The following is a 23,179-nucleotide window of genomic DNA, read 5'->3' on the forward strand; positions in this document are numbered from 1 at the left end:
GCTGTTCTTGTGAACCAGCTTACAGTTGTTACAATTATTACAGGCTTTTTGTAGGCATTGTTGCAGGAGTCTGGGGTGCTAGCAATAATTTTAAAGGCATCCCATCATTGTACACCCATAAACAGAGCTGTGTTGACATTCCACAAACTGAAGCTCTTACTCTAGGGTTGCCCTCGTCATTGATCTGGTTTGAGGTATTCATGAACTGGACCTCACAGCGTAAAAGAACTTTAAGGTCTCATCTTTGTTTTTAACAGACGTGATTTTGTTGCCGTCTTCTAGCCATGACCTTAAGCATTTCACAACCAAGTGTAAAGCAGCCACCGATGAGTCAGCTCCTCTAAATGTGAGGTCGTCCTTCTTGACTGGATGAAGACGGACTCCTCCCTTTGGTCAGGGGGATGCTTGTCAGTATTTGCCTCAAGCTGAAGATTTACAGTATCTTGATGTCTTGTGTGCAAGAGATGGTAGGATGAAGTGGGAGTCAAACCGATTGGGTATGGAGTGTACTGTTGCAGGAACTAAACAAAATCAATATTCTGAATCCATGAACTTGCCTCAGGCTTCTGATCAGGACGCCTCCTGGGTGCCTCATTGGAGGCTTTCTGTACACGTCCCACTGGGAATACCTAGCCTTCTTACGCAATTCTGCTTGATTCTCATTACCTTTCAGTACTCTATCTGGGATTCCTCCTATTGAAGTAGATTTTTCCAGGCCAATCAGCCAACAGAAGGAGAAATTGTGAACAATGATGTTGGTTTTCTGCACTGTTTTAGGATTGTAGTCTGCCTGTATTTTTAGCAAAGGAAGTAAAGAAAGCCATCCAGTCTGTGTTGGCAATGCTTTCAAATATTGAATTAACATTGACAGCCACCTCGTTCAGCTCAGCACTTATCTCTTCACATTGGGGGATGCTTGTTTACAGCGCAGGCAATTTCCGGTAACCTTCTTAGCATCAAATTGGCGCATTATGTACGTCACGGCCAAACGTTTGTGATTGGGTAAAATTCAAGACTTCAATATAGTCCCCGCCTCCAGGAAGCAATCATTAATCAATACCCAAGAGCTCAGACTCTCTTTACGAAGCAAAGTGTAGAACAAGTGGCTGGTTTACCAGGCTATATTGGGAAGAGATGCCAGGGTAGGCAAAGAACGAGCTGGAGGGACTGGCCTAAGAACACCTTGCTAACTCTGATAATGAGCTGGAGATGGAGATGTTTCGGTTTCCAATATGGACTTGCTACTTTTGTAATTGGTATTGTTTTATATCAGTATTTAAAAACTGGGTGTGGTTGTAGAAATACTCCTCAAGCCTGAAGTCCTTCCTGTTCAACAGTCACTCTGTGAAGGAAAGGAAGGAAAAATAGCACTGTGTTTTTGCTACCGTTTCACTCTGATCCACCATCACTCCCTCAACCCCAAAACAAACTTACACATACAAACAGGTCCTAGAAAACACATTACATAAGTTAACACCCACACTGGGATTGCTTGATGCCTCTTGAAGGAAACATCTAATTTGGGCTCAGACAGCTTAGTCTCTAATCCACTGCGCCCCCACCATTGCCGGTCTTCTTTCTCCTCAGGAGCTCAATTGCCCCTGTGAAGATGAGTCCACTTCTCCAGAGATTTCCTGTAATTATATTTGCCTAAACGGAGGTCAAATATTAGTTGTGGCTGTGGAGAGGGGCTCATGACGTTACCCCGTGAGGGAGGATGTCTCTCTCCAGCATGTGGATCTGGTCTGACTAGGACCCACAGGCCTGAAATAGCTGTGAGGAGGCCGCCGAGCTCGAGAGCTTGTTTACAGGGTAAACATTTGCTTCCAATTTTCAAATTACGTGCTGGTGGAGCTGCTGTGCTGCTCCAGATTTATGATCAGAACAGCATTTAATTTTCAGGACACTTGAGCGGTGTAGTAATTAATTGGCATTGTACGGATCGTTTTAGATCGACTCCCTATCCCCGTTTTGGGCTGACAGAGAAGCTTACCAACCATGTCAATTATGGAGACTTACAGTGGAAGTTGTACATTTAAATAGAGCAAAAAATATAGATGATTGACATCTATGTTCTCTATTGACATTTGATCTGTGAAAGCCTCTGAAACTGAGGCTTTCATAGTGTATAAAGGTGCATAAATATCTCATCCACATTCTGCAGCTGTGTTTAGCTGTAGACTGTGCTGTTTCAGACTAATGCCACTCTTGGAGTGCATGTTTTTAATCTGCTCTCTAATATTAGAAGTTCTCTTAAGATGTCTCAAAATCTCTTCTATGTCCTTTTAGCACTAATAATGCCTCACAGACATCCGGACAATCTGGAAATTCTAGGACTTGCAGCTTAAACCAAGGAGGGGGTTTGAATCAGGAGGATATTTAGGACGCCACACCTTAATCAACACATTAATCAGGCTAAAGTAGAGAGGAGCAACAGTAGCTGTGCTTCCATTGGTCCTGAATATAAATTTTGGGAAACATTTCCTGACTGGGACACAGAGCTGGCCTTCACAACCCTGTGGAACAGCAGTCAAAAAGTCTGTTGGTTCTTGTTGCTTCAGCTGACTGAGAAACAAACTTTGTGGTTCAGATTTCATTTTCTGGTCTCGCAACAAATGCAACATTTTTACTGTTATTTTTTTACTGCCTCTTGATAAATGCAAGTATTCTTATCTTTAAATGACCAGAAACTATTGTGCAATGTCAGCAGGCTGGGCAGATGTCTGGGTTCGAATGTGTTCACATTAATGGACTGTCCTCAGTGTATAAGTAGTCCAAGTCTGCAGACTCACCCTATTAATGTTCCGAGCAGCTGGCTCATAAAAGCTGAGAGGATACAGGCGGCCGGGGCCAAAGGGCCGGAAGCTTCCCACTGCCCAGTAGCTTCCTGTTTTCAGATGGATATGGAATGGAAGGAAACTGGCTGACCCCTTCAGCTTCACCCCTGTCCAACTGAGCGGAGCACTGAGACGGTTTGTGGCTCTGGGATTATAGTAAGAATTTAACAGGGTCGTTATTACATGAAGCAGATTAAATATCTTGATCAGAAAAGCTCTAAGAACAAACAAAATGCTAGGATTCACTGAAATCCCACGAGAAACGAGTGAAGATGCAGCTACCGCCATCTAGTGGCTAAAACACGGACGACAAATTACACAGGCTGCACTTTTTTCAGCTTTCACTACTCTTTGCGTTGCGTCAAGATTACTATGAAGAATACGTACGTTGATAGAAATGAAATCCCAAAAATCAAATTTGCACAGTTTCTGTCCTAAGCTCAGAATTACCAAAGACTGTGTAAGGAGGTCCAAATGTGCCCGAATCTATAAAAACGAACCATTTTTACTTAGTAACATTTGAAGTACTTACAATTAGAAACAAATACGTAAATAATTTAATATATTCATAAATTATTTTTTAAGCAAAAGCATATGCTGTAAATTGAATCATGCTGCAACCCAGATTTTGTTTCATCTATCCAGATTTTTTATCACAATCAATGGGTGGGGTTATATCTATTATCTTAATCAATATAGTTAGTCTAAAGGGGACTTTGTAGTGCAAATGACCATTCAGATTTTAGCGTCTGGTTCTGTTGGCCACAGGACAGTACCAATGAGTATATGGAGACTTGCAGCACAGGAACTTTAAAATAATTTGTTAATTGCTAATTTAAGACTTGCAGTGAATTTTGTATGTAGTGACCAAAGCTGGTTTAGCACATCTTCTAAAAGAAAGGCCTGTTCTATAAATATTGAAGCTTTTCTGAAACTTGATGTTATTTTCATTAAAAGCTTTTGAAACGGATGAAATGTTCATTATGTGACTTTATTTTACCAGCTGTTATTTAAAATCCATTTCCATTCTTTTTTTTTTTTTTTACTGCAGCCTGAATGCAATATCTACTGAGCAGCTTGCAATCACTGCCCCTTATTTTTTCATTCATTCATTCATTTTTCAGTGTTTCCTAAAAAAAAAAAATGGCATTCTGTTAAATCAAACTGAATTTTCATTTATTCACAGAACATTTGATTCTAATGAAAGCTCCATCACACAACACAGAAAATCAAACTCCAGTGCTTTACAAAATTTTCCCCCAAAATCAGTAGTATATTGCTGACTTACAAAAAAAGTTGGAAGTACTACATCTTCCAACACTTATATATATAAAATACATCCATCCATTTTCTTCCGCTTATCTGGGGTCGGGTCGCGGGGGCAGCAGCTTCAGAAGGGAGGCCCAGACTATATATATATGTATATATATATATATATCATATTGCTACTGATCACTGGTATTGAACTCCTCAGCACTACAGACAACTCCTTACCATGATATACTCACCACCAAGTTAAACACTGAACACACGTGTCTTCTCTCCGCAGGTCACATTCTGATTGAACGTTCTGACTAAAAACTAGTGTGCACAGTACACAGCAAGAAACCTGCACCACACTGTTCACAGTATCAGTATTACACTCAATGTTCCCAATCATGGACTGGTGACTATAACTTGTGCAAAGTGAGTAGAGTCTGACTTCGTTGGCTCATAAAGGTATTCCTGTAGAAAGAAAGGCAAACAAAACTAAAGTCTGGTTTAAAGACTTGTTTGAAGGTATGGGTATTTCTTTTAAGGCTGTTTAAGTTGAACAAAGACTGAGGTCTTCTTAAATATAAAGAACTTAAATTCACATTCATGGATTCCCTGTTAAGTTGTTAACTCTGATATTCTCAAGTGGAATCTTCTCTTTAGCAGGAGGTTGACAATCTGGCTTCTCAGGCTTATCCTCAGCAAACTTCTTCACCTTGGTGTCTCTGAGGATCAGCGAGACAAGCCGCTCATAGAACCACTCCAGGTCCTGAGGGTCCTCGGGCCAGGTGAGGTACTCTCTCCTCTGGACAAAAGCTCTGACTGCATTGCACTTCTTCAGCTGGTAGTGAGCAACCTATGGGTTTGTAACGAGCAGATGGTTAAGATAGATGGCGGCATTTCCACGCATACATTTAACAACAGTTAACACAGGTGTAAAATGGAATAACGTAGAACAAGGGTGTACATATTAAATTAAGTAAAACTTATTTAGTATATAGTCATTTCACAGGGCAATTTATTTAAAGCGTTTGTTAATTTAGCTGGTAAAGGCTTACAGGTAAATATGATAGCTTTTGAAACAAAAGTTTCAAAGCTATCATACACTGCCGATTCATGGGCTTCAACTGTGAAGAGGGACACATCTGAAAGTTGCCGGACTCTGACCCTCAAAGAATGAGGTTTGAGACCATTTCTATAGGGAATCTATGGAATATTAATGAGGCAGCTATCAAAGCAACCCGGTTTTCAATGACACCTCAGCAGGACCACAATATGATTGCCTTCATGCTGCATTGATGCAGTAATTCATGCTTAAATTCTGTATGAAATATTTTGCATTGGCTGTGTAAAATAATGTAATATTTAGAGGAAAGTAATTTTGTGTTTAGCTGTAAGCCAGAATCATCAATATTAACAGACTCTTGAACTAATAAATTAAGTAACAGCCATAAATCACCTTTTAACAATATTCTAATATCTGGCGAGTCACAGGTATGTTGTGTCCCAGTAGTTTGTATTAACCCAGTGTCAGCAGCATAGGATTATACGCACCTTCCCTACCACCAGCATAACCAGGACGTTGGTCAGCTCCTCTAACATGCGGCCCTGGGCTAAAGTGAACGCCTCCAAACACCAGCCATCTGTAGGGAGGCAAAAACGTAGTCATTCGTATGAACAGAGATAAAGACAGCAGCAAAACAACAGCCGGAGTGTGGTAGCTAAAATGCTACTGACAGAAAGATGACATAGCTGTAGGGGGTTTTGTTAGGGACAAATCAAGAAATCTCTTGGTTTCACACTTTCTGAAATCAAATAAAGCTCACCAAGAAATTAATGAAGGATTTTTTGGATGTGTCTTCTTGGATATAGGCTTTCCACACTAACACACTGGAAATTACTCTTAATTCTTTTTACTTTAAGATATGCCACCCGGATGGATTTCTTATTAGGGTAGGAAGGTGCTAATTTGGCATTAAAATGGGGAAATGGGAACCCCCTATGACCATCTACCAAAAGTGAGAACATAGAACTTCAAAGAAGGATCTTTGTAAATACAACTACTTGTAGCTTATCTCAGAAGTTACAACTTTACACCTCATTTGGGAGTGACGCTGAAAAAGCTGTTAGAGATTTGTTTTCTTCTTATAGGTGCTAAAGACAGATTGACAGGATTTAGAGTGAAATCAGAAAACAATTGTAGCCATTTTCCCTCCAAACCTCAGTGTACATAAAGCCACACCTTTGAGGAACTCCTTGGAGACGATGCACAAGGTCTTCCTGCTTCCCCAAATGGCATCCCTGATGTTTGACAGATGATCCTCCCCAGGTAGAAAGTCTCTAGCTTCGAAGCAACAGTGGAACAGGTTCTCTTCTGCAAACTGGTTGTCTAGCTTCTTCAGCAAGGCGGCCTCCACCCACCTGTAGTCGCTGTTGCTGAAGCACAGGAAGGCATCGTATTGCCAGTTGTTCTCTTGGGCAGGCGGTTTGGGGCCCTCAAGAACCCTGTTGACTACCTTTTTGTAGATGATGAATATTTGCCCTCGTAAGCGGGCGTAAATAATCCCGCCGAGTACGAGGCTGAAGATGAGAATGGCGGAGGAGATGAAAAGAGCCAACTGAAAAGCCTGAACGTCTTTTTCCTCATCTTCACATGACTCCATGATGGTGGGAAACTCCAATAGGGGAAGATTATGGAAAGAAGCTGGGAACTCACATCTGTATTCCTGAGACGGGCTCAAGAAGGTCACATTGGTCGTGTTCAGCCACTTCAGGAAGCCCTCCAGAGCGCAATCACAGTGGAACCGATTTCCAGAAAGGTCGAGGGCGCTGAGTGAGTGGAAAGTCATCGGATCGGGAGAGACCAGGAAATTGTTTGAGAGGTCGAGCGATTTTAGGCTGGCTGGGAAAACACTGGCCTCCAAATAGGTCAGGGCATTGGACGAGAGGTCAATATTTCTAATCGAGGTGAGACCCCTGAATACCCCATGAGGAAGGGTCATCAGGGAATTGAGGCTGATATTTAAGCCAATCAGATTCTGGAAATTATCAAATATATCCAGGCAATGCCCCTGTGCCCAAGAAATCTGGAGGGAACTGCCATGAAGATCCAACACAACCAAACTATTATTAGGAGACATGGAGACCCCTGGATTTATAGTGCACCACAAAATGGTGTTGCCCCCGTAAAAAAAGTACAGCAGATGCTTGAAATGACTTGAAACGACATAAAGGTCCTCCAGGTTTGTGAATCTGTTTTCTGAAATATCTAAATAGTGACTGCTGTTCCACAAGCCTTTGATGCTTCTGATGGAATTCAACTTATTGTCTCGTAGGAGGAGGAACTCTAAATTCGGTAGCGACGCAGGAGATGCCAGCTGTCGCAGAGAGTTTCCTGTCAGATATAAATGATGTAACTGGGAAAGACCACTGAAGGCCTTGTCTCCAAGAACACCAATGTGGTTGTTAGACAAGTCCAAAATGAGAAGCTCTGTCAGATTGCTGAATGTGTCAGAGCGGATCTCTCCTAACAGATTGGATGACAGGTTGAGTTGTAGTAGATTCTTCTCCAGACCAACGAAGGCGTTTGTCTCTATAAAGTTTATCTTATTCCGGGAGATATCAATCATCTTTGCGTCTTTCAGAGCCCTAAAGACTCCAGTCTTTAAAGCAAAAATCCTGTTCCCTGTTAGGTCTAAATTAACAACTGAACTCTCCTCAAGGCCTTGAAAAGTGTCTTTGTCTGGATCAGGTATGTTGTTATAGGAAAAGTCTTTTCCAAGACTTCCAGAACATTTAAGATGAGCAATTAGAGTCCCCCTGATTGCTCTGAAAAACGATTTTAATGATTCCAAATTCATTCCACTTCCTGAGATATCAAGGATGTTGAAGGCCATCTCTTTGAAAGGGTTTCCACAGTCCTTCCAGTCAACGTCAGATCTGAAGAAGCTGTTCGACCTCAAGCTCAGAAGGTGAAAATATTTCCCCTGGAAGCCAAATAAGTCTTTCTCACATATTTTCTCAAGCTGATTCAGCTCAAGAATTAACTGTGAGAACTTTGTGAGATTCCTAAAGAACTGACCCGGATTGAGTCTCACTATGTGGTTCCCGTAGAGGTTGAGCCTTTCCAGTGACAGAAGTGGCTTCAGGTAGTTTTCTGCAAGTATGGAGTCGGTCAAAGAGCAGTAATCCAGCCAGAGGTCTCTTAACCTGACCAGCCCGGCAAACGCCCGCGGCTCCAGCTTAAGGCCGACATTGTCGCCGAGAACCAGTGTGGTCAACTTTCTCTGCCTGAGGAAAGAGTCGTTCCTGATGGTGAGGACTACTTTCTGGCTTCCCAGGTCTAATTCCTGAAGTTCCTTTAAGTCTCTGAAAGAAGTCCTGTTGATCTCATGGATTAAGTTTCTATCCAAATATAAGTGGGTGATGTTGGGAGGCAGAACAGGGACCCAGCTGAGGTTCTGGGCGGCGCAGTCTGCTTTTTGTCCCCACAACTGGCATGATGGGTGACATGTTGCTGGCTGCAGGGAGAACAGATGGATTCATTAAGAGTTCAGGACTAAGTACATTCAAGTTTTTCAGACTGCTCATAAATTTGAAGATGGATTAGGGTTGTTCGCCTTTTATTTTTTTAACAAAATAGAAAAAGACCTTAAAAGAGCTAAAACAAAAATAAATATCTGTACACAACAAGGTATATTATGTGTGAAATTTTTAACTTTGCCACAATGTAAAAAACAAACAAAAGAAAAACATCTCTAATTTACAGTGAAATTACGGCAGCTGTGGTTGCCCATATTTTACTATGAATTTAGGCAATTTTCTAGTAAAATATATATATATAGATTCACCTATTGGAGAATATTGGACCGATATCAATGTCCATCACATATTAATAATCCTGCTACAGCTGATAATTGATATTTATCAAGCCCGACCTTTCACCACTGACATTGCTTCAAATAGAATAGTAAGTAACTGTTTTTGCCCCTCAGTGGGGACGTTTATGAGTAAAGTTAAAAGTATTAATATAACTGTACACTCAGTATGCTAAATCTCTGGAAAATGTGTGAGCTAAGGTCTAAGGTCAATGTTGGACACCAACCTGTAGATAGAAGCCAGCGAAGATCAGCTGAAGGACCAGCAGCCACATACTGTCCTGGACCTACGGAGGACAAACCGTCCCAGTGTTTACTTTGGTTCACCCGAACAGCTCGTGTTATTACTACACCGCCCACAGAGTTGTGCAATCCTTGATTTGTTTGCCCTGAGCGGATATGAAAGTGGAAATTTCTGTACTGATTATTAGAGCTGTGTCGGAAAAATGGTTGATGTTTCAGATTAGTAACTCTGAGTCCAAATGTCTTAACCGCTTTTCCACTTCGGTTGTTTACTATTAATATAATATTTCATTTTATGTGACAATATGGAGTTCAGTAGACAAAACAGGATTTCTTTGTTTCTGATTTTAAAAAAACAAAAACATTTATTTAAAATATAAACAGAAAATCAAACCAAATACACACACACACACACATATATATGGCTGTCTTAAGAAAGCATAATAATATATATATTACTATACATATATTATTATGAGTATATATTTTGACTCTTTGAGAAAAATAAGAGAAAGATGGGCGGGTCTTTAAATATTACTAGATCAGATGTGCATCTTGAGGTAACAGGATTTTTCTTTCATTAGAAAAGACAAATGAAGAAAAAAATCAAACAAGCTAACTATTATTCAAAATACAAGATGTTAAAATTAAATATGAGCTTTTTTTGTGGCCAAAAACGCCAGAGGAAATTATTTACACTAGTTAATTTTGATTAAATATTTTAAAACATTATAAATAATAATTAAAAAAAACTTTTTGCACGTCTAAAAAAAAAAAAGAGCACGTTTATCATTCTAGCGGCAGCAATCGCTCGACCACCCTGTAGTGTGTCGCCAGGGGGCGCAGTTTCTCGGTACACCCTGACCTTTAGCTTAACAATTAGTTTGCGTGAAAACGCTGGCAGTACAGCGCGAAGATAACAATTAAATAGGAAACAAGAATGAAGTCTCCCTTTTTTTGCTACAAAATGAAACGGCTCAAATTTGGATGTTACATTTTTAGAGGAAAATCAAATAACTTTTTTTTTTATCCTCTGATGAGGAAAAAACAGATCAGATTTGCACCGAATCTGCCAACAGTTTTGAATTCTGTCTTGTTGTCAGTGACGGAGAAGGAAAATTTCAGTTTGGTTTGATTGTTGTTGTTGTTGTTTAAATAAGAAAAACAGCGTAAGAAAAAACAAAAATGCACTGCGTAATTCCTGTTCTTAAACTGCCACCTGTACCTGTGACGGTAGGAGGCGCTGTTTCTTCTTTATGCCTGTAAGGTGTTTCTCCCCTTTTTCCACTCCTGAACAGATACACAAGAACAGATCAACTGGACAAATTTGTGACACTATGTAAGCTTTACATTTAAATAAATGGATTTACGTTTATTGCGTAATTCGGGCTTGTCTGTATCAAATCAACAGAATCCACTGACTTTAAAGGCTTTAACGAGGTCGTGAAGTGACATCGTCACGTGCAAAAGCCTGCAGTCGCTCAGACTTGGAGTGGGACACATTGTGAATGTCTTACCTCTGTTCTGAATGAGACGGAGAAAGGAATCCCTCACTGGTGGAAAATTCGCTTAAACGCGACTTCCAAGCACACAAGTTGTTCCGTAGATTCTCTCAGTGAGTGTGTGTGTGTGTATGTGTGTGTTTAGAAAGACTGATTTTCCGCAGTTCTTTCAAAGCGCACATAATTCGCAATTTCCTTCATGGCCAAAGAGGCTTCACCTTCCTCTTTTTCACGGGTGGCCGCGTCCCCGTCCTGGAGCTTTCCCTTTTCTCCGTGGCTCCATGTTGGCTGATAGTTTCCACTTCCTCTCTGCCCCCGGAGCCTCCTCCACAGGCAGGCACTCCGACACACCCGGGAGCAGATGAGCAGAACCAGGATGAGTCCGCAAGCAGGCAGGGCGCCGTTCCGTTATGACAGATAGCACACAACGGGTTAACATATCAGGGGTCAGCAGCAGGAAAACTAATAATAACTTCCCCCATCGCCGATTGTTTGCGCAAAGTTACAGTTTCTCTAGGATGTGTGTGCAAAATTCAGTGACTGAAGACTACTCCTATATAATAATACATTATTTAATTTTTTTTTTGTTGGGGTGAAGAAAAAAACAGGTTTGATGTAATACGGAATATTGTATAATGAATATAATAATATTGTAATACTCGTATTCTAATCTTAAATGTAGTTGTTTTTTTCTTTATTAGCTCTGAGCAGAAAACAGAACTAAAGCTTCAGACGCATCAGTCTGTGCGAAATTAATTTAAAGAATGTGTTTGACTGATGGAGATACTGAAATAAATGAACTTTTTGGTCATATTTTAGTTTATTGAATGAGTTTATAAACAAATACGCAACATAATACAAGCAGACGGTTCTTGAAACCGGTTCAGTTATGCTAACAGTTCTTCAAACCGTCTGCTAATTGTTATATGAATCAAGATTGAAATACTATGTGCAGTAAAATACAAAATTAGGTTTCAGGCAAGTTCATTGTTTAACAATATGATTATTGGTTTGTTTTAGCTTATTTTTTGTTCCTCTTGTACTAGTGCATATTGTTAATAATAATAATAATAATAATAATAATAATAATAATAATAATAATAATAATAATAATATTGTGTAATAATAAGGTTATCATAAGTTGAACCTACTGAAAACAGTAGCAGATAGGTCCTTTATTTTTCCTGTTTCTTGTTCAGTAAGACGTGGTCATTACTGAACAAGTAATGACCACACTGTTGATGAAAACAGTGTTGGTGTGAAGTGTTTTGTAAATTGTCCATTTCGTTCAAAGTCATATTTATGGTCACCGCTGATTGCTGAAACATTGTATAATTACACAAAATGGCTTTCCGTACGCCGTAATTCCTCTTACTCTGCATCTGTTTTTATCTCATGTACAAATAAAAAGAGATGCAGAAAAACGAGACATACGTCATCTTCTGGAGATGCTCAAAGTTTGAGCTGCTGTAAAAGTTGGAACCTTTATCTGGAATCAGGACTGATACGATGAGCTCTTCTCACTGAAAACAATCTTTGTATTGTCTCTTCCCCGTCACCTTTTCTCATGTTGTAAATGTGTCCTTACAGTTATTCTTATATGATTTTTTTAAAACCATTATAAGATGTTCCCACTTACCTTAAGTTGCTATGGTGACACCTGAATTCCCCTCAATCTGAGACAATGAAGGTTACCTCTATTCTATTCTGTATTGTGTACATTTAGAACTGCGCAATTATGTGGTTACTTTCAATAATTACAATGATAATGTTGATGATGAACAATAAATTAACATCTGTGATCGACAAAATAAGCTACCCACTAAAATATATTTGTATATTAAAGTATTTGTTTTCATTACATAGAGTATTGATTTCATTTTGAATGAGAGGCACCATATTCACTGCGTCTGAGCAGATATGGGCCGAGGAACAGTTCCGTTGCAAATTAATTTATTTCCACCAGATGGCGCACATAATCTACCACTGGAAACAAGTTAACTGAAAGAGTCATTAAAAAATCAATCAAAACGTCATTATAATCATTTACTTGTTCATATTACATTTTAATACCAAAGTAAAAACTGTAAACAGTTACTTTTGTCACTTCATTACATGTCGGAGGCTGTATGTGAGTTGGGCAGTAAATATAAACACGAACGGATTTTTCTGTAAACCGTTTGCTGCTTCATTTACTCTTCTGGCTGAGCTGCATCCTGCTAGACTTCTTCCTCAAAAGTGAGTTTTTAAAAAAAAATTTTTTTTGAGTTTGTGCTTCTGAAGGCTCGGCTCGTACATTCATTTACGCCCTTCGTTTAAAGGCGTCTCTCTCCTACACCACCTTGTCCCTGTGGCTGTCGCTCAGCCTTTGCAGGCCGTGCATGTTCTCCTCGGCCTCTTTCAGCGCACCTGCGGCGCTCTCCTCCTTCTTCCCTCTGCGCAGGAGCAGCACGTGAGCCGCGAAAACGGCCAGCACGACGATGAACACCGTGCTCACTATGATCCCCACCAGAGCCCCGGCCGTCACCGCGGAGGGCCGCCGGGTCGGGTATGTGGGCGATGCGGGGATGCTAAGAGTGGAGCTCTCCACGACCTCTCTGCACTGGTCTTCACCCACTAACTTGAAACCGGGCTTGCAGGAGCACACGTACCCGCCGTACGTGTTTCGGCACTCCTGTTCGCAGTAATTAGATTCGCACTCGTTCAAGTCTATGCAGAAGCTGGAGCCCCCCCTTTCCTCCAACAAGTAGCCGTCCGGGCAGAAGCACTGGAAGTTGTAGTTGGGGTCGCACTCCGCGGGGCACTCCTGCTCCCCGCAGTGCCGCCTGCATTTATGCGGATCCTTCTCGTCCACCCTGTACCCCTTAAAGCACGAGCACACGTAGCTTCCAAGAGAGTTGGCGCACTCGTGCTCGCACGGCGCGAGCGTGCACTCGTCCGTGTCAACGCACGCGCCGCCTACCAACCTGTAACCGCTCTCGCAGACGCACGTGTAGCCGCGCGGCGTATTCACGCACTTGAAGTTCTCCTCGGGACACTGGCGCTCGTCCGCGCACTCGTCGAAGTCCACGCAGGTCCTGCCGTCCGCGGCCAGCTGCAGGCCGTGGCCGCAGCCGCACTGATGCCGGCCTCCGGCCTCGTAGCAGGTCTGCTGGCAGTGCAACGCCGCACATGGGTCGTCCGTGCCCTCCGCCTGGCACGAGATTCCGTTGGCCGGGCTCACGGTCTTGCCCGGCGGGCAGTAGCAGATGGGGGTGTTGCTGGGGTCCACGGCGCATTTGTATTCACACCCGCCTTCGTTTATCTCGCAGTTCCAAGGAGCCCGCAGCCACTTCTTGGAGGTGCCGCAGATGTATTTGGTCTTGGACGGGGAAAGGGTGGCGACGCTTCCACTCGGCAGCGTGGAGGACTGAACGTCCTCCACCTCTAACCCGTAGGGAGTCCAGTAGCGCACAGACTGCTCCGCTGCGTGCGGCAGGTTAGTGCAGGGGTCGGTGAAGCTGTTCTCGCAGAGAAAGCCCGCTGCGGGCTGGTCGCACGGCGTCTGCCTCCATTTAAAGTTCTCATCTCCGTTCACGGACACGCAGCGGGCGGCGGCGCAGCTGTCGTCGGGGTCCGACTCCCAGTTGACAAAGTCGCTCTCGGTGTCCTTGGTTACCCACTGGAAGCCTCGGAGCTCCTCTGACGGGTCCGGACAGCCGCTCAGGCGGTGCAAGCCGATCCAGAAGCTGCCGGTCAGGTTTCCCAGCAGGACGGAGAGCACGTCGCTGGACACAGAGGTCCGCACCGTCATCAGGTGACTGTCCTGGTCTCTGCAGAGCTGCTGCGCAGAGCTGAAAGTGCTGGGGTCCCGGAACAGGGTGAAGCAAACATTCCCGATGCAGTAGCTGCTGGTCCGCTCTGCTCCCGCAGCTTTTCCCAGGAGGAAAACAAGCATCGGCACAAACAACCCCGCTGCGACGTTCATGTTTGGATCTCAGCTGTGCCCCGTTTAAGTTCTTGCGCGATCCGGTAACCCTTTGACTTGATTGTTTGGAGAACTATTTAGGTGGTATTTATAAGCCCCAAGCTCCATGTTAGGGCCCGGCGGAGGAAGGAAGGCGCTCTGAGTAACGAACTGCCGGACAGCTCGCTGCCCTTCCACTTCACATCCACACTTACGCACGGCGTGTACGGGCTTACGCATAACTGTTTTTTCCCCGAAAGACCCTTATATGTCCTCGTAGCCCCTCCCAACTCAGCCCCGGCCAGCGTGACTATCCAGTATGGCAAGCAGTTTGTGTAAATATTTGATATTCTGGAGAACTGTCAGCATTGTGGCCTTCTTACTCACAGTAAGGTTTGTGATTAAACCTTACTAGGTAGATATTTGTCCTAGTTATTTCATTATTAAATATTTTAAGCACCACAAGTAAGTTGTTGACCTAACATGTTAACTCGTCCACATAATTCACTTACCAACTTAAAAGTATTTCTTAAAGTTGGTGTGACCCAACAGTTCAGCTGGATTACTACTCAACCCTACAATGCATATTTAGTAAACTTTATAGTCTTTACAAGAGAAATTGCTAATCAGAAAGTTAACTAGCAGTCGGTTCTGCTGTTGGTTTCTTCACTAGATGACCAGTTTTGACCAGGCAAGAAGTTGGACTAAAATATTCAACATCCTTTCAGCCACCATTTTAGCCAAGCCATCTGCTACTACTCTGCACTGCTACATTTACTCACACTAGTACAATGTTTTCCTGCACTAGCAAAAAACAACAACAAAAAAACCCACAACAAAAACACTACATTTTTATTAACCAATCACACTCTTTTTCTACTAGTCAGAGTAAAAACCAAAAAGTACTGAAGCTGTCCATTTTAGTAACATTTTTGACACACTTGTCTATGACCAGACCCCTCTAGTCAAAGCTTTGGCTTTAAAATATTATATATAAACTAATCATTACAGACTTGGCCCAAAAATTTCCAAGTGACCATTAAATATCTGCACTTGTTGACTCTAGTTAACTAGGACCATTCAAATCACTATTTGATCTGAGAGGCTAATTAGTTTGTCTAACTGGTAAAATCCTAAACGCTTTAATTTGTCAACTAGTTGAATTTACAGCTCACAGTGAACTAGTGCACACATTTAAGGGTTACTACTTAACAAGTGTGTCAGTTGTTTGGTATTGTTAACAAAAAAAGCAAACTTGTTGAGATACTTACTGCAGCACTTTTGCTAGTTGGACTTTTAGCCGCTAGGCTAAAGTGCCAGCAGTTCGTGAAACGAGTTGCTGAGAAGAATTTCTTTTTGTTGAACTGGTTTGAGCAAAAGTGAAAGTAGTGGAGTTTAGTTGTGACCAGAACGGAGGGGAGGTTATTGAATATTTCCAAAACTGCTTGCCATAGCCTACTCCAAGTAATCCGTTCATTTGTGTTTGAATCGCAGTATTTCATGATGAGAAGTAAATACGATCTGTTGAATATATAGTGTAAAAAGTTGTTGTCACTTCATTTCCTTTATACGTTTATTTTAAATAAAACTGAATTGTTGAAAGTATGCTGGTCGAATAATTGGTCAACTAGTTGAATTGATAGAACCTAATTTGAGTCCATTTTCCCCCTAATCAAATTGAGAACTTTCTTCTTTTTTACGGTCCTGTAATGCGGGCTTGAATTATTCTATCTTAAAACAAAATAAGAAACTTCTTTTGAATACAAAATAAAACATTTTCTTTAGTTTTTTTCATTAAACTAGGAAAAAAAGAAGAAAAAAATGACAAACGATCAACTATGTCAGGTCTTTGTTGGTTTCATATCCTGTTTTGTAAAAACACTTCAATCTGCTGCAGTTTTTTTCCCCCATCTTTTATTGTTTTGAAGAGACACATATATACTTCTGGGAACTTTGCATCTTTTTTTATTTATTGATTTACAAACAATTTTAGTGGTAAAAAATACTCATACTGAAAATGTTACGTTCAATAAATCATCTAAGAGCAAGTAGGAAAATAAGCTTAATGAAGACCTTCAAACAGGAAACAATCTGGCTCCATGGTGCTGAACGTAATGAGACTTTTTCTATGGAAGTAGAAATGACCTAATTAATGCAAAAGAAAAAAATAAATCATAAGAATAACTGGGGAATTTTTTTGCTGTTGTCCAAATATTCGTTTGGACGACAGCAAACTATTAACTCATCTGCTTTGGCAGCATAAACTAGAAAACAAATACACAGTAAACCATGATTTTATACAGATGTTTGCAGCTGTAATACATGTAATAGCAGCACAGTTTTACATTCACATGAAACTGACCGGTGAGAATCAGCCTGGTACAGTTAGGTTAATAGTAGCAGTGTACAGACCATGCTAACGCTAAGTGGTTTACTCGGCAGTGACACTCATTTCACAGTTCGTTTGTCACACAGTCTTTTTTTTTTTTTTTTTTTTTACACAATTCAGGTTATTAAAAACCTGAAGTCCAGCTTTCATTTAACTGTTTACATAAATAGCACTTTATATTTATGACTCACGAGTCATCAGTCCGCCCTATTTACACGCTGCGGTTCTCTCCCAATGATGAGATCTGTTTGTGTCAAAGGTCCACAAATCAGGCAGCTCATTTCTTTTTCTTTTTCAGTCACATCCAGTGTCGATCTGTTTTTAGCTTTACATTAAATGCAACTTCGTCAGACAATTAAAACAGAATAAACGTCAGAAATGCAGCAAAGACGTGCATAGAATGTTGCATAGTTAGGAAATGTTGGAAACTGCAGCTTGCGCCAACTGTATAGTACCTGACTAGAGCTGGAAACGGATCTAACTAAAAAAATTTTTTATGGAACAGAATTAGTTTTAATTCTGTTCAAAAAGCCAAATACAGAAATCTTAAAGCTGTTTTCACTTCTCACTTCACTAATAGTTTGACTTAAATTTTTCAAATGTAACGTGACCTCAGGATATTTTCTGTCTCCAAGGACAAACTTGGATGCACCGATCAGCCCGATCAAAATACACCGATTTTCTCTAACTAATAAAAGGCTGTAATTCTTAACATCAAATGCTTCACAGATAAAATAATAAAAAATAATAATAAAAAAAAGGGGGCGGGGGTGTTTTTGGTCCATAAACACATTTTAAAAATAAAAATCAAGTTTTATGCCTTTGAGTTTTGTAATTCCTTCCTATTTTTGTTGAATGCAACGCTACCCTTATCATTGTACCTGAAGCACAGTTGGGTTTTATGTTTTGAGAGAAAAATCGAAACGATCGATATCGACCGTTGCATCGGTATCTGATCGGTGCATCGCTCTCCAGGTGAGCCCGCCCGTCAGACTCTTTACGAGTCGTTTTTAAACTGCTTATCGAACGATAATCTCTTGTAGGTCTCCGTTGTGACCTGCTGCAGGTAGAAAATATCRATGTCCGGGTGTTTTATGGAGTTCAGGTTCAGCGATGCGCAGCGTCTAAACGCCTGTCTCACCACGCACGCCAGCAGAACCGCGCACAGCACCAGGAACACGGTGATGCCCAGGACGCTGCCGGTCTTGATGTAAGATGGCAGGGCGGCCGGTTGGAGGCTGACCGGCGTGCTGGCAAGATCAGGAGGCGAMCCAGATGCGTTCTCCTCCTCCCCTTCCTTCTGCAGACGGACACACTTGTCGGTCCCCTGCAGCCGGTAGCCATTCCTGCACACACACCTGAACCCACCGGGCAGGTTCTCACACTCGTGGTCGCAGAGCGCCTGGGATTCGCACTCGTCGATGTCATAGCAGGTGGCGGAGCCCTCCCAGAGGTCCAGGATGAAGCCCTGGGGGCAGTAGCACTGTTGCATGTCCTTCTTCTCCAGCRCCAGATTGTTGTTGCAGATCGCAGGACACTCCCTCTGGCTGCAGTCCTGCTCGCACTCGGTGGGGTTTTTGAGGGACACCCGGTATCCCTTCTTGCACGCGCATTGGTACACCCCGCTGACCTTCTCGCACTTCATGTGCTCGCATAACATGCAGATCGACGTGTTGACGCAGGCGCCGTCCTCCTCCACAAAGTCGTCCGCGCACCTGCACTCGTACCTCCCGTCCAGGTTGACGCACTCCTCGCCCTCACCTGTGCAGAGATCCATCGTCTCCGCGCACTCATCCACGTCCTCGCAGCGTCTGCCGTCCGCCGCCGGCTTGTAGCCCTCGGGGCAGCGCCTGGCTTGAACCTGGGGTCTGGTAGCCGTGGGCTCCGTGCAGGAGATGTTGTTGTGATGGAGAGAACGCGCGACCGGACACGTACAGGTGTTGGAGGTTTTGTTGCAGCCGTGATCGCAGCCGCCCTGGAAGACCTCGCAGGACCACGGAGACTGTAACCATGTGGACATGCACAGGTGCTTGGAGTCCGGGTACTGAGCGCCGGACCGTCCCACCAGGGCCAGGGTMCCCGGAGGAAACGTCTCAGACTCCAACACGTCAAAGCCCGTTAATGTTCTGTACGTAACCGACGTGCCTCCGCTGCTCAGAACGGCTCCGCAAACCGAAGAGGATTCATACWGACACAAGAAGCCGTCCAGGGTGTTTCGGCACGGCTCCGGCCCTAACGAGACTCCGGACCCGCTCCCCACGGAGACGGCGGTGCAGTTTGTACCACCGCGCAACCAGAACCTCCCCGTGAACGTTCTCACCAGACGCTTCAACACGTCCATCTGCTCGTCAGAGCCGGATCCGATCAACTGTCCGTTCGACTCTTCGCAGGCTTTCTGCGCAGCTTCAAAGTCCGCGGAGTGCTGGAAGCAGCAGAGACCCCCGGAGCAGCTGGCGCGCTGAGAGGCGGCAGCTTCCTGCAGGAACAGCGCACAGAAAATCAGAGCCGGAGTCACGAGATTCATGCCGGCGGAGTGAGGGCGACTTCTAATTAGGACCCCCGGTTGTATCGAACGGTTCCAATCGATGATCCGAAGCTCAAACAAGAGTCCCATTTATACATTCCTCGCGGTTTTTGTTTTTGCGCTGGTCAGGAAGGAAGTCCCGTTCAGCCCAGAGAGAGAGAGAGAGAGAGAGGAGTCGTGGTCAGATTGCTCAACCCCCATTCTGCCCTTATCTCGGAAGAAAAGTTGCCCATCACAACCACCACACACAAACACACGCATACACAAACTCATAWGGCTACACATTTTCTCACCACCAGATGTACGCACACGAATATTTACTGAGATGACAAATAATTAGTTTTTACCAGAACCGCCCTCCAGCTGCGACCTGCACTGTGATCAAAAGCTGAAGTCTCATGAGAGGGGAATCACCCAGAAATACCAGATTATTAGTTCTTCKGAATTTGGGAAATATCCCACTCTCATTCAAATTAAAAGGAAAACACGATCCAGAGGCTGAACCAGGTCAGTGTCTCTGAGCACCTTGAGGCTGAAGAAGACTGAGTTTGGATCTGATTAGAAGGAGATGACGTGAATAAAAACTCAAAGACACATGTTTCTGAAAGTTCCCAATTATTCATGTACAGTATGAAAAATAACTAAATAGTTTTATATGTCTACTCACTAAATGAAACATGTTTGTTTACATGTTTATAATTTAACCTTTTATTGAATCTTTGATACGACAGATCAAATGTATCTCAACTTAAAAATATTTKACCCTAACAGCAAACTTTATATTTTGTAGTTTGATGAAAACCAGAATGTATTTTTGTTCAGAGGCGTGTCTATCTGTGTCATGTTGTCCAGGTTCCTGCCCCAGCRAAGCAGCTTCATCTCATCTCAGTCCCCYCACCATGTTGGATTGTTGGTATCATGTTCGAAATGTTTTGGAAGTTTTACGCTCCACGAAACAGGACATGAACCATCTGAAATGTTTTAGTTTTGTTTTTCCAGTCCACAGAACATTTTCCCAGCAGTGTTTGGACGTCATAAAGGTTTCTGGTGTTGGGTATTGGCAGGGAAAATGTGAGATATGAGGATTTTGATATTTGAACCAGTCTATGGATGCCATTGTTGCAAATCTAGATGTCATTTATTGGAGTCACAAAACCTGATTTCTTTACTTTGAAACTGAGTAAAACATAGATCGGTACTATTCTTATCGGTTGTCAAATGGGTGACAAATGTTCCTCCCCTGCACAAAAACAGCTTCAAAAAATTGGGCACTAAACGGCAAAAGACTGAAATGACCAGCAATTGATTTTCTTTGTCCAAGGATGACCTCTGTTGGAAACTGGCTGTAAACATGTCTGAGTTGCATTCCACTCTAATCACCAAACACATAGGATAAAATGAMTGATTTGGGTCCAGCTTGCATTGATGCCTAAATGATCCCAGTAGCCATTTTTCAGTAAAAAAATAAAAAAGAGAAAAGAAAAATCTTCAAAATGTTGTATTTCTTGTCTCTAACTGTTAGGGTAGAAACAGTATGTTGTCTCTGACCGAAGGGACTTTCTCGTCATTTTCCTATTTTGAACATTTGCAGTTTTTGTCATTTGATATCCGATATCAACCGTATCAGGGGGACATTTGTTTCCTGCTTTGACAACCAGCAGCTTAAAGGGTTTTTTGTCTGAAGAAGTTTTAAATGATAGGTCCCTATGGATACGGATGTGATATCGCTGASATCTGGATGAAAATGTAAATACCTCTCCTGCGTGATGGAAGCTAACCAGTTAGTCAGATGTACACTGACTGTGTTGAACAGCAAAAGTAAAATGAAGCAATTCATACTGAAAGTGTTCATGTCTGTGAACTCCAATACTCTCAGACATTAGCAGTCTGCTATTTCACAAGAAACCACTGCTATCAATGGGGCTATTTTTGTTCTGCCAGTCAACGTTCCTGTTACTATGTGGAGTTACTTTGACTAGACCTTCGGTCTACATCAGAACACGTCATCAGCTGACTGTGAGTCTGCCAGGATACTTTTAAAACTATTGAGAGGTGGAAATTGATGAAACGCATCGTCTTCAATGCCGCTCCATAACTGACCGTCAGACGTTTATATACTGAACTCTTCACCCTTCCTCTGAGTAACCACTAAGGCAGCTAATTATGGCTTTGAAAGAATATGATGTCTGGTATTTCTGATACCTGTATAATGACAGAAACATCCGTTACAATAAATGCAACACAACCTAGTTCCAGGAGAGACCCTGAGTCAGATGGACAAACATCCTAAGGTAATGCTCCTAGAATAGCTACTGAAGTAGGTACAACAGACATATTTATAGTCTGTGTAAATCAGTAATCACTCGTAAAGCATTTAGCGTATTAGTCTTTTTCCTCGGGGCAGGAGGGAAGCACTAAGGCTCCGAAGAGGAAGTTTGGAATCAGGAGTTTGAATAGATTTCCTTCACCCCCCGCAGGATGTAGAAACCTGCCATGACAACTTTCCATAAACATGTCGGTAAACTACATTTCCATTTCTCCGTTTTAGGCGATGGATCGGTAGAACAATCTACTGTTGGGCCTTATAGATTTCCTCTCGGAGCGACTCAGAGATGGATGAAATCCGTCCGCACAAGGACAGGATGAAGCACAATAAGGCTGTAATTTGTTATACACCCACAAAGCTGCTTTATCACTGTAATATCAACAAATTGTGATAGAGAAAGGAGGTGGTTCCCCCACAGAGGTGTTGGCACCAAAGCCACGGCGTTGGAGGATGTGGTGGGATGGAAGTGAAGGGAAGGGAGTGGACGGGGCGTAAGAAAGGACATTCTTTGTTCACGCTGTTCAAACAAGAAATAATCAAGGTTTTTATAATGAGCAATTGACATTCATACTTTTGCCAGGATTACTGTATTGGGGATGGGTGGGGACATCACGAAGAGAGAAAGATTTCTGGTAAATTGGTAATAAAGTCCAAGAAAGCCCAGCACCATCAGTGTTTCCGTGTTGAGGGTGACTGAGTCAGCAGCACAAAAAAGTATGTTTCCTTTAAATCAAAGCCTGCTCCTTCATCCTTCATTCCACTTTTCTTTTTGTTTTACCAAGTCCAATAGGAAATGAAAAGGTTTAGGTCTTTCATTAAAGCTCTGCTCTGGTTAAAACTGCCTTTCTGTGGCTGATCGCTGAGGGGGGCCTCTCTGCTTCCCTGCTCTGTGTGGAGCGTAGAGGCTGCCGACCGGCTACTGGCTCTGGGTGTCCACCTCATCCTGTTGGTAGTGAGCAGGAAAAGAGCACAATAACATGGAATACCACTGAGCGAGCTCAGCATTATGCAAACACCTTTGTACTCTTCTGTTTCCTCTCATCTTCTGACCTGTTCCTGGAGAGACATTTCATAGCTGCACCATAATCACTTTGTGTGTCTGTTGCCGACAGGATCTGCAAGGCCTGAACGCATACACCTACAACCTAAATGATAAGGATTGCTCGATTAAGTTTTATTACTTTAGTTCCAAACGTTTATTCTCTTTTTTTCTAATGTTTACCTTCAACACTTCCCGTACATCTGTGGATGATCAACATTTCATACAATTTGACTTCAATC

At 42.5% G+C, this 23,179-nt stretch overlaps 3 protein-coding genes across 4 annotated transcripts; all 3 read right to left on the minus strand.

Annotated features, from left to right (window-relative positions):
• Nucleotides 1–4,270: 4,270 nt before the first annotated feature.
• On the minus strand, nt 4,271–11,109 carry tlr5a (toll-like receptor 5a). 2 transcript variants are annotated; one of them, XM_017302028.1, is made up of 6 exons: nt 10,729–11,109; nt 10,437–10,501; nt 9,196–9,255; nt 6,334–8,611; nt 5,646–5,734; nt 4,271–4,947 (listed from the first exon to the last, which is right to left on the minus strand). In XM_017302028.1, the coding sequence occupies exons 3-6, from the start codon at nt 9,241–9,243 to the stop codon at nt 4,696–4,698; spliced, it is 2,667 nt and encodes an 888-aa protein (XP_017157517.1). In that variant the 5' UTR covers nt 9,244–9,255; nt 10,437–10,501; nt 10,729–11,109; the 3' UTR covers nt 4,271–4,695. The 2 variants fall into 2 exon arrangements, with proteins under 2 accessions (XP_017157517.1, XP_017157518.1); XM_017302029.1 differs by lacking the exon at nt 10,437–10,501.
• Nucleotides 11,110–12,746: 1,637 nt separating this feature from the next.
• Nucleotides 12,747–16,167, minus strand: thbd (thrombomodulin). Its single transcript, XM_008398135.2, has one exon. The coding sequence runs from the start codon at nt 14,678–14,680 to the stop codon at nt 13,046–13,048; it is 1,635 nt and encodes a 544-aa protein (XP_008396357.1). The 5' UTR covers nt 14,681–16,167; the 3' UTR covers nt 12,747–13,045.
• Nucleotides 16,168–17,571: 1,404 nt separating this feature from the next.
• LOC103457758 (thrombomodulin-like) lies at nt 17,572–21,415 on the minus strand. The gene has a single exon (XM_008398133.2). It carries the CDS (start codon nt 19,660–19,662, stop codon nt 18,046–18,048), a length of 1,617 nt encoding a protein of 538 aa, XP_008396355.1. The 5' UTR covers nt 19,663–21,415; the 3' UTR covers nt 17,572–18,045.
• Nucleotides 21,416–23,179: the final 1,764 nt, after the last annotated feature.

The sequence above is a fragment of the Poecilia reticulata genome, linkage group LG21 (genome assembly GCF_000633615.1).
Source record: "Poecilia reticulata strain Guanapo linkage group LG21, Guppy_female_1.0+MT, whole genome shotgun sequence".
NCBI classification, from domain to species: domain Eukaryota; kingdom Metazoa; phylum Chordata; class Actinopteri; order Cyprinodontiformes; family Poeciliidae; genus Poecilia; species Poecilia reticulata.